General features: G+C 35.8%; 1 protein-coding gene across 1 annotated transcript; it reads left to right on the top strand.

Annotated features, from left to right (window-relative positions):
- The first annotated feature begins 2,466 nt into the window (after positions 1 to 2,466).
- LOC120418299 (solute carrier family 17 member 9-like) lies at positions 2,467 to 4,650 on the top strand. Its single transcript, XM_039580632.2, has 3 exons — positions 2,467 to 3,555; positions 3,838 to 4,054; positions 4,116 to 4,650. Exons 1-3 carry the CDS (start codon positions 2,692 to 2,694, stop codon positions 4,361 to 4,363), a joined length of 1,329 nt encoding a protein of 442 aa, XP_039436566.1. The 5' UTR covers positions 2,467 to 2,691; the 3' UTR covers positions 4,364 to 4,650.
- Positions 4,651 to 12,270: the final 7,620 nt, after the last annotated feature.

Genomic DNA, 12,270 nt, shown 5'->3' with positions numbered 1-12,270 from the left:
AAATCCTGTGCTTAATGTAAAAAAATGATTTTACTAATTTTGATTTTACGTACGTTCTACTCACCTAGTGGGGCAAGACAAACAACCCGTTGGGGCAAGATGAACAATGCATGAAACAACATGTTAATTTGCTAACAATTGAACTGTTATCACTTAGATACATCAGATAAGAATGTATTTGAAAGGTTTCTTTAATATTTCACTAAAAATTTAATCGTTTTTACGAAAAAAACCTTACTTAATCCACCTTTAGGTGTTTGGTGCCTTCCTTACATTCATAAAGTGAATACACTACACAGCGTATAAATAACACTTATTTTTATCAAAATATCTGAGATCAGGCCTCAAAAAAAGTGTATTAAAAACACTAAAGTACTTATAACTTTTGATAGGGTTGTCAGATCTTCAATCTTTTGGGCTCGTTGGAAAGGTCTTTCAAATACCTTTCTAACAATATATAGCATGACGGGTTTTCTTACAAAAACCACCCTTTTTACAATCTTCCGAAGTTTAGCTAAAACCGTTTTTTAGCATAACTTTTGAAGTACTTATCTAAACTTCATAATATTAACTAGGGTCTTGTGGGACGCCAAGACGGATCGAATGAGACCAAAACAGTCTAAATCGGTTCAGTCAGTCCGGAGATAATCGTGTGCATATTTTTGGGTGCACGGACTCACATCCAGACACACGCACAGACATTTGTTCAGAATTTGAATCTGAGTCGATAGGTATACGTGAAGGTGGGTCTCGTAGGTCGAATAAAGAAGTTCATTTTTCGAGTGATTTTATAGCCTTTCCTCATTGAGGTGAGGAAGGCAAAAAATATTAATTAGATGAAAAAAAGGAAATTTGCATAATATCAATATAGTTTGTATGTACATTTTTTTTAACAATTGTTTATCAGTTTTTAAGTACTTTTATGTATTTATTTCCCAATAAAATATGTTGTTGCAGCAATTCGTATTTTTTCCATATTAAAAATCCATATGGTACACTTGCCCCACCTGAACAAGAGTTTTTAGAAGCGCTCAACGAAAACTAATCAAAAGTTATATCATAATTTATAATAGGTGCAAGTCATTGGTAGGGACTCTACTGATCTAGGAAAAATAGCATTTTGATAAAATGAGCCTTAAAAACAACGGGACGGAATCGACGTAACACCTTATAATGTGGCCCTCTTAAACCTTGCGGTTTCGTCAACGGATCCACAGGCGTGTATCGTTCTTTTTGCGACAAGACTCCGCCTCCCGGGTCTCCTAAGTGTGAAGGTATGGGCACGGGGAGAGGGCACCGAATACCTATATTTACACATAGAATTTTTTTGCGTCCGCCCCGGGATTCGAACCGGCGACCTCTGGATTGTGAGTCCAGTGCGCGGTCCGATTGATCCACACAGGCAGACGGTCCGATTGATCCACAACCCTAAGCCTTATTTTGTACTTTCCAAATATTATAAGAAAATAAAGGTTTTGAAAAAAAAATCATTCAATCTTATGCCCCGTGGCGTTTACGTCGTTTTGGGCGGTTATGTGGTAGTAGAATCAGCTAATTGGGTCCTAAAATGAAGCTTAGATTGCTGATATTATTGTTTACAGCGATAAAGCTTTTTTTTCTGAGTACAATGACCCTTTGTACGACCACAAAGAATTTAAAATGGATTTTTAAATCAATTTTGAAAAATTAACCTCGCGTTCCTTCTTGACAGAAAAGTTCCTACTTGACAGCTAGTTCCAAGGGGACCATAGTTAATCCATTGAAAAAATGTTGTCTTGTTTTTTTTTGCATTAAAATGAAAAAAAGTGATCAGAAATGGTTTTTGATCGTGTTTTTTACCGCCAAGCCTGCTCACCAATCTAAGCTCAATTTTAGGGCCCAATTCTACTCTGAAAAAATATGTTAACATTATGTTTTTATTCGAAAAAAAAAAACAAATTAAAATTTATATAAGTAGTTGCCCTTTTTTTCAATTATTAAAAAAACACACATTTCCATTTGGTCTACAATTGATTTATTATAATTCAAAATATTTTTAATTTAAAATTCTCTTGGAGTTGGGTCTTAAAATGAAGCTTAGATTGCTGATATTATTGTTTATATTGTTTACAGCGATAAAGCTTTTTTTTCTGAGTACAATGACCCTTTGTACGACCACAAAGAATTTAAAATGGATTTTTAAATCAATTTTGAAAAATTAACCTCGCGTTCCTTCTTGACAGAAAAGTTCCTACTTGACAGCTAGTTCCAAGGGGACCATAGTTAATCCATCGAAAAAATGTTGTCCTGTTTTTTTTGCATTAAAATGAAAAAAAGTGATCAGAAATGGTTTTTAATCGTGTTTTTTACCGTTGTACATAAAAATTTACATAAAGCTTTAGTACCCAATTGCCGCAATTATCTGTGATCTCATATTAACAAATTTTCCGTGCCACCAAAATATACATCTTGACAGATGTTGCTGTCAGCCCGTCATCTGTAGTAAAAAAAAGGACAAGAGAAAGCAACTAAAAACATTTTCTGTAGTCGTCGTGGGTTTTTTTTTGTGGTGTCTGGTTGGCGTTCTTCGTATATTTAGCAAATAAATATAAAGAAGCTTTGCCAAACCAAAATTTCCGGCGAATTCCCACGATGAAGTCCGCGTTCGTAGTGTAAGTCAACGCCGTGATATCGACAAAGCCGAACAACAAAATGGTCAAACCTACCCCGATGGAGGAAAAGCTGAAGTACTCGCTTCTGCGGGACCTCACCGACAGCCAGAGTATATGGACCCGGAGCGAGAAGCGGACCTGGTTCCTGACGCTGCTGGCCGGGACGTGTATGTTGTACTCGACGCGGACCACGATGCCACTGCTGGTGCCGGCCGTGGCTTCCGAGCGAAAGTGGAGCAAGACTGACTCCGGGACGGTGCTGAGTTCGTTCTTCTGGGGCTACACGTTGACGCAGGTTCTCGGGGGATATTTGAGCGATAAGTTTGGCGGCCAGAAGGTGATTCTGTTGGCCGCGATCGGCTGGTCCATGTTGACGTTCTGGATGCCGAATATCATCACTTCGTCGTCGTACCTGTCCAGCTATTCGATCCCGTTTATAGTGGCTATTCGGATCTTCAATGGGGCCTGCCAGGGAGTTCATTTCCCCAGCATGATAAGCATCACTAGTCAGAATTTGTGCGCAACGGAGCGGACCAGTTTCTTCAGCATCCTGACGTCCGGCTCGGCCATGGGAACGCTGTTGACGGGCATTCTTGGGTCGTTTATCTTGGACTACTTTGGCTGGCCAACGGTGTTCCGGGTGATTGGTTTTCTCGGTCTGTCGTGGACGCTGCTGCTCCGGTATTACACGATGTCTTCCGACCGGAGTCGGATCATAAACATTTCCCAGCCGAGTCGAATCTGCTCCAAGCTGGGACCATCGGAGGCCGTTCCGTGGCTGCGGCTGTTTGGCCGAGCTTCGTTCTGGGCCTGTGTGTTGGCCCATGCCTGTGAGATGAATTGCTTCTTTGTGCTGCTGTCGTGGCTGCCGACGTACTTTCACGAGAATTTCCCGCTAGCGAAGGTAGGTTCTTCATTACCGTCCAGACTCGATTATCCAAAGTCCTCGCCGAAAAATGTGCTTCTTTGAATTACTTTAAACCATCGATTATCAACCTTCGTCAAGGCTGGTACCACCTGTCATGTAAATCAAGTAGGCCGGTACTCCCATCTACGCTCACAAAGCTTCTAAAAACATGTAATCTAAGAAGGCGGTGGCGAAACATAGTCCTTCGGATAATCGAGTCTAAACTTAACTGTATTGTCGAAACATCATTGAACTGACTTTTACCCGGTACTGTTCCAGGGCTGGGTCGTCAACATGATCCCCTGGCTGGCCCTGCCTCCGGTGACCTTCTTCGGCAAATCGCTCACCGAGCGACTGATCGCCAAGCAGTGGTCCCTCACCCGGATCCGGAAGCTGGTGCAGAGCATCTGCTTCCTCGGCCAGAACGTGGCCCTCTTCATCATGTGTCACACGCAGGAGTTCAACACGGCCCTCACCTGCATGTCAATTATCATTGGTGAGTAAAACCAGAATCAAACTATATCAAACCAACAACTAACCCGCGAATCGTTCCGTAGGCCTGTCGGGATTCCACAACAACGCGGTGACCGTCAACCCGCAGGACCTCGCTCCGAACCACTCGGGCAGTGTGTTCGGCCTGATGAACACGGTCGGGGCGATCCCGGGCTTTCTCGGCGTCTACCTGGCCGGCCACATCCTCGAGCTGACGCAGAGCTGGTCGGCGGTGTTCAGTACGGCCGCCGCCATCAACACGTTCGGCTGGTTCGTGTTCACGATCTTCGGCAGCACCGAGGCGATCGTTTAGGACCGGACCACGATCCACCAATCGACAGAACAGGACACTTTTTGCCGCCCGGTGAAAGTGAGAAATTTAGCGAATTTTTGTTTTTTTTTTTAACAATTGTATTGTAAGGGTACGATTTAAATCTGTGACTCATTCCTAACCTAGACGAAAACGAACCAAAATGTGTGCTCGCGAGCTCGAAGGAAAGAAAAGTAGAAGCGAGTTTGGGTAAGAATCAATTGTGACGCGAAAGGTTTTTTTTTTCTTATTCAAAATAAACCATTCAAGATAAGTGGAAGCTACATAAACTAGATTTTTGTGCTTTTTATCCGAAAATATTTTTTTCTTCTTTTTTTTTTGAAAAAAATAATATTGCTGTTATCCCACAAATTTGGAACATCGACAATTTGAAAACATTCCTATGTTAATTTGTCAATAAATAAATAAATAAATAAAGTAATTTTCTATTTTCCTTACTATTTTAGGGACTTCTTTTGCTGTTTTACATGTAAAGGTCAAATTTTGAGGCATTGCCTTGAACATGTCTGTTCCATAATAGTGTGATGTTATCGTACCCCCTCAGAAACAACCAGGGCAGACGGTAATAACAAAATTAATGCCATTTCAATAATAAATTTTGTTAAAATAACAGAAAGTGTTATGGAATCCTCCTGAAAAATCCATTTTTGCATCAGGGTTGAATAACAGTTTATGTTATCATAACAAATTTTGTTATTGGTCTGATATTGGTTGAAAGCCAAAACAACTTTAGAATAACATTTTTTGTTATGGAAGAATACCTCCAACTGTTATTGGGATGATCGGATTAGTTGTTAAAATAACAAAAAATAATAACAAAGATTTGTTCGAAGAATAACTCAAAAAGTTATTAGTCTGTTATTACAATAACAATCCAATAACAAAAAAATCATTACGACGAATAACAAATCATGTTATAAATAACATAAATTGTTATTGACCTAGTATTTTCAAAAAACAAAAAATGTTATTCCCAAGTTATTTCCGTCGGCTTGGGAAAATTCCTCAATTTAACTAATAGGTCCCAATGTTCACTAGTTTACACGTTTTTTTTACATTCTTAAGAAAGTTTAAAAAAAATCTGATTCGTTTTTCTCCAAATAAAATTGTTGAATTAATCATCGGTTTGATTTATCGAAAACCCACGAGAAAAGCTTTCAAATGGAGAATAGAGCAAACAAAATTCTATAAAAAATTGCATTCTTTTTGAATATGATTGTGGGTCTCGTGGCGCAGGGGTAGCGGCTTCGGCTGCCGATCCCGATGATGCTATGAGACGCGGGTTCGATTCCCGCCTTATCCACTGAGCTTCTATCGGATGGTGAAGTAAAACGTCGGTCCCTGTTTCTCCTGTCTCGTCAGAGGCGCTGGAGCAGAAATCCCACGTTAGAGGAAGGCCATGCCCCGGGGGGTGTAGTGCCAATAGTTTCGTTTTTTCGTTGAATATGAGACACTCAAAAAAAAGTAAATTATACTACAATATCCTTAACAACTTCTTACAAAATTCTTTGTTATACAGGTCATGTTTGTAACATAACCACCTGAATCTTCACAGTAAGAGAAATCGAGCCGACAAAAAAAACTTTTTGGCACACTCAGCAAACGTCAACTGGGTACAAACTTGCTGACGGTTCATTTTCTGGATCTCTTGTGGAAGAATCACTTGACGGAAAATGGTTCAACAACCGATTTGGCGGAACGAAAACTTCAAAAAATTGATTAAAAATTGTTAAAAGTGTGACCATAACTCTAAGACCCAAGAAAACGCATGTCTTCAAAATTGAAATTTCTCACAATTTTCTTTTATTGACTTTGTGTTGACTTAGGACTGATGGTTGCTGAAATACAGCCTTCTAAAGTTTGAATTTTGTGAAAAGTTACTTTTTCTCAGTGTCATCTAAAAAGCCCCAATTTTTCAACTTGTAATAACTGGGAAATTTTTGAATTGATTTCCACAGTTAAAAATGAAACTTTTGTGAAAATGACTGTCGCTCTCAACAAAATTTACTTTGAATCTTGCAAAACTAGCGCTTTGAATCTTACTAAACTGTCCAACATGTTTGTTTTTTTAACAATTTCATTATGCATTTATTGTAACTAGAAATATGAATTTAGATTTTTTGTTAAAAGTTGGGACATTTTCTTCCTTACACATATTGAACTATGATGATTGTACTTATAAACATATTTTTTTTGTTCTTCTAATAAGTTTTTTTTTTGCTAAAAAGGTAGCAGTAAACTTTAAACTTTGTTGTAGTTAATATGTAAAATTTCCTTAATGAAATTTATGTAGGCATTATATATATTTTTTCAATTTTTTATTTACTCACCCCCCCTGGGCCTTGTAAAGTCAAGGGGCATGATTTGATCCTAGTGCATTAGTTAAAATTTGGGTATACATTCTTTTTTATAAGCACTATGGACACCACTTCATGCTACGAGAACTCGCTTTGTCGCAGCCCCAGGGCTTAAGCGTTGACCGATAAGCTGTCTTCGTGAACTAGGTAGTTCTCCGATAGTGAAAATATCACAATTGCACAAGACACCGCTGCCTCTGTGACTTTTTCACTATCACAATGTGGGATTTAGGTGGGACTTCAGGATAGTACAATTGATTTGTTACTTAGCACTAGCATTTAAAATAAATCTGTATCTTTTCCAAATCTATTTGATGATAAATTTAGTTGCAATTGTTAAGTTAGAGTAATGCTGTCAATAAACTTTGATTGATGTAGAATACTAGGCATTCGTTTATGTCAAATTGTTCATAGAGTCTCGATCAATCAATAATGTAATGATATCGGACAAAATTCGTTGATCTGTTGAACTAACGGTTTTCGGATTATGGTTGTATCGACCATTGTTGCGAATCGAGGCACTACGGATCTTTTGACGTAAATGGTCATTTCTTTTTCAAATCGCGATTTCTATCCTATTTATAAATCAGTTCATAATTTTTTATTGTTTTTTTTTTGATAGAAGTAGTACTACAACAGTTAAAGGAACGTTTAGTTTTGAACATTAAGTTTAGAGGATTTTAGATTAAAATTTAGATTTTCAATCCAAAGTAGTTAGCAAATGAATATTTGGACTTATATGAATAATTGAACATTTTGGACTTATGAATACCGTAAACCGGGGTGACTTTGATAGGATTTCAATTTGTTTTCAGATTATTTTCCAACAGGTAAGGTTTTTCTAAAGATTATTATTTTTAAAATATGTACTGGGGTAGACCACACAAAGTCCATGCACTATTTCGGAAAAAAAAGTTTATTCAATAATGTTTAGAAAAATATTTACGTTAAAAATTCTTAATTTTAATTCCGGGGTGACTTTGATAGTCATAGTTTTTCTTGTTAAAATCATATTTAAGATGTTTTTTATAAGGAGCGGCCGTGGCTGACTGGTTACGGTGTTCGCTTTGTAAGCGAATGGTTCTGGGTTCGATGCCCATCTGCTCCCAACGAGAAAGTTTAGAACACATAAATTTGAAATAATGAATATGAACGAAAAATCAAAGTCGCTCGAGGCGGGGTTCGATCCTCCGTCCTTTGGATTGGTAAGCAAAAATGCTAACCACTAGGCCATGACGACTTGGTGAGTGTGAACTGGAATTAGGAATACTGTTACAGAGAGCGAGTTGTGGCGCTATAACCACGGCAAAAAGTGTCCAGGGCATTCGTGGAAATACAATGTCCCATCCCAGAGGGTCATGGAGTACCAAACCTTCTTAGCATGGTGCTCCCAACGAATACAACCAAATCTCGGAGCGTATGGTGGTGTGTCCCCACGCTTCTTCCTCCCCTGTCGACTCAGAATTGTGTTGTTGTTCGAACACTTAGTGCTCAAACTCAACCCAATTACGAGTCATCTCTGCGATATGGCTTTACGCAGTAGGCCTGGCCGCTTTAACGCTTGTGATGTTTCAATGCATTCTAATGCAATGGCGCACTACAAATGTTAATAAATGACAAGAAGAGTGCTAGGCGTCATCTAACCTAAGGCACTCTCCAGGATCCCTTCGAAAGATTGGCTGCGCTAGGGTCTGATTAGATTAGATTAGATTAGATTAGATTAAAATCATATTTAAGATGTTCAAATTTTATTTGTACGCTAAATGTACCATCACTAAAGTAGCTGATATAGTTTTTAAGAAAAAAAAACAATGTTTATATTTAGTTAACTAAGAGTATAAGCTTTTTTACAAAATACATATAAATTTTAGGTAAAATTGTTAAAAAGTCGGAATTTTGCCTGAAATGTGTTAAAACTAGTTTTGTTTGTAAAATTATCGATTTATATTGCATTTTATACTGAATTCGAAGCACAAATCACAAGTTTTCACATTTTATATGAAATTTGTTCAACCGAAATTGCCTATAAATTTGGAGTTTTTTTAAATTGTGTTTCAAAAACACATATTATTTATTATTTACAAACTTTTTTAACCTTCTCCTAGTGGAAAATTGTCCAAAGAATCCGAAAATGCATTCCGTTTTCCGATTAAAAATCATGTTCATTGAGAAAATCATGACACTTTGAGAAGTTTAAAATGATGACTTTCATCAACATTTTCTTAACTATAGTTTACTAACTTTTTAAACTTTTCAAAATTTTATGAAAAGTTCTTCTTGAGGTACTTTGGACACTTCTCTACCACGGTCAGTATGTTTCTAAACCATTCCTTACGTATTTTAATTGTACTCTTCATTTTGCGGAAAAATCGCAAACCTATCAAAGTCACCCCGGCTATCAAAGTCACCCCATTTTACGGTAACACACAACTGTGCATTTATTCTAGAGTCAGATCCATGCAGCGTCAGTGTTTATTTGGTCGAAGTGTATTAATTCATTGGCAGATCTGATTCTAGTTGTAATGTACGACAAGACTACTGACAGACGTGACAGGACGAGGGCCCAGTTTAGAGGTTTCAACATCAACGATGTGCGGCTGGATCACCCTCCCAAAAAAAAAAAAAAAAAAAAATTATTTACTCACCCCGAGCAGCAACTTTTTGTTATGGGTTTTGTTGGAAATTTACTTGGAAATATTATTTTTTTACATTGAATAATAATCTGGGAAAGTCATCGGATTAGTTGCTCAAAATAACAAAAAATGATGTTGGACATGTTTGAAAAATAACTCAAAATGTTATTACTCTATTATTCCAAAAACAATCCGATACCAACGAAATCATAACCAACAAATCGTCGCTTGTGTGCTATATTGTGAAACGTCTGCTGTAAAAAGATAGGACGTGTCACAAGACAGCACACAAGCGACGAAATAACAAAACTTGTTATAAATGACATAAAATGTTATTGAACGATCGTCGCTTGTGTTCTATCTTGTGACTCGTCTGCTGTAAAAAGTTGGGATGTGTCACAAGATAGCACACAAGTGAACAATAACATATTTTGTTATGGTAACACAAACACAGTTATTAAAATCTATCAATGGATTTTGCTAGAAGATTCAATAACACATTCTGATATTTTCAGGGTATGCGAGCTATGGAAACGGCATGAATTATGTTATTATCGTCTACTCGGGATAAAGCATGATTTACATTAAGTACCTATCAATTGAAATCTTTTTTTTCATGTTGAAAACATAAATAAAATTAAGCTGTAAAAATTACAAAATTAGTTCAAGACATTTTCCATTATGTTTTACAAATACGTTTATTGCCTCGTCAAAAAATTCTCATGAAATGAGAGACTTTTGCATAATATAAAAAAATAAAAACAAATGGAAACATGAACACGAATTTCCACACCATAACTTTTTTTAAGGTTAATAACAGTTATCGTGTTTTAAGCTCTTTTGATAAAAAAGGTAAATTTAGGAATAAAATTTACAAATTAATTATTCTAATATTTGACATCCCATTATCTTGCAAGCAAAGATGTTGGATGAAAATGGATGGATGTATTTGTAATTATTGCATTCTTTTAAATACCTAACATTATTTTTTAGTTTGTCTCTGAAATTAATATTATGAGTTCTCGTTAGAAGCTTGTTTTTTTTTTCTAAATAAATTATTGTGAGTTTAAATTTTTAGTGTGATTGTCAAAAAAAATTATTTTTATATATATTTATATGGTTGATATTGGCATTTTATAGACTGTTTTTTATTTGCAGTCATTTTTTGGATAAAAAAGACATAACCTATAATTTTGCTCAAGACACCAAATCGATCAGAAAATCACTTTTAAAGATACCGATTTTCGAACATTCACATGCCCATTTTGGTACAAAAACCAACCGATAAAATCGTATCCCGGGCAGACGGTAATAACGAAATTCATGCCATTTCAATAACAAATACTGTTAAAATAACAGAAAATGTTATGGAATCTTCTTGAAAAATCAATTTTTGCATAAGGGTTTAATAACAGTTTATGTTATCATAACAAAATTTGTTATTGGTCTGATATTGGTTAAAAGCCAAAAAAACTTTGGAATAACATTTTTTGTTATGGAAGTATAACTCCAACTTTTATTGGGATGATCGGATCAGTTGTTAAAATAACAAAAAATAATAACAAAGATTTATTCGAAGAATAACTAAAAGTGTTATAAGTCTGTTATTACAATAACAATCCAATAACAAAAAAATCATAACGACGAATAACATATCTTGTTATAAATAACATAAAATATTATTGGCCTAGTATTTTCAAATATCAAAAAATGTTATTTCCAAGTTATTTCCGTCTGCTCGGGATGGAGCTATGTTTGGAAACACTAATTATGCAAAATGAATTAAATTGACATTGGGATTTTTTGACAAAGTTTCATTTTAAATTAGAGAAAAGCCGGGAAAAAATATTTCAAATTAAGCAAATTCTGAGCAGACGGAAATAACTTGGAAATAACTTTTTTTGATAATTGAAAATACTAGATCCATGACATTCTATGTTATTTATAACAAGATTTGTTATGCATCGTTATGATTTTTTTGTTATGTCAATTAGGCCGTTGCAAATATTTTTCAAAGTTTACGTCGCCCCCCCCCCCTCCTCCCCCCGCCTTCAAAATTGGTCATCAGGGGACAAATCAGGGGACAAAAAAAAAAAATTTCAAAAAACTTCAAAATTTTTATGAAAATAAAAGTCAAATCAACTGAAAACAATCTAAAACGCATTTTTCTGCATTGATAATCATATTTAGCATGTGTGGGCTGGATTTAAAATATTTTGAATTTTTATGATATTCCAATGCACCGCAAAAACTTTATTTTTGGCAAAAAAAATTTTTTTCGTCAATACTTTGGTATTTTGGAAACTAATGATTGCAAAACAACTGGACAGGTGTATAATGCATTTTAAACACTTTTTTCATTCAAATGTTAAAACCGTGGCTCGTAAATTCCCCCCCCCCCTCGACTTTGGTCAGAGTCGAGGGACATAAACTTCAAAAAATATTTGCAACGGCCTTACAGACAAATAACATTTTCAGTTGTTCTTGGAACAAATCTTTGTTATTATTTTTTTTATTTTAACAACTGATCCGAATATCCCAATAACAGCTAGAGGTATTCTTCTATAACAAAAAATGTTATTCCAAAGTTGTTTTGGCTTGCAACCAATATTAGACCAATAACAAATTTTGTTATGATAACATAAACTGTTATTAAACCCTTATGCAAAAATGGATTTTTCAAGAAGATTCCATAACACATAACAGTATTTGCTATTGAAATGGCATGAATTTTGTTATTACCGTCTGCCCGGGTTATAAATTTATGGTTGAAACTTATGAAAATAACAACTTTTGCTATATTTTCATAGAATCGGAGACACAAAAATCATCCAAATTCACTTTTTTTTTAATTTGTTGGGCTTTTGTCAGGAATTGGAGATGTTTAAATAATTATTTT

Source organism: Culex pipiens, unplaced genomic scaffold (assembly GCF_016801865.2).
Source record: "Culex pipiens pallens isolate TS unplaced genomic scaffold, TS_CPP_V2 Cpp_Un0001, whole genome shotgun sequence".
In the NCBI taxonomy this organism is placed as follows: domain Eukaryota; kingdom Metazoa; phylum Arthropoda; class Insecta; order Diptera; family Culicidae; genus Culex; species Culex pipiens.
The sequence above is the reverse complement of the archived record's forward strand: the minus strand, read 5'-3'. Positions and strand labels throughout refer to the sequence as shown.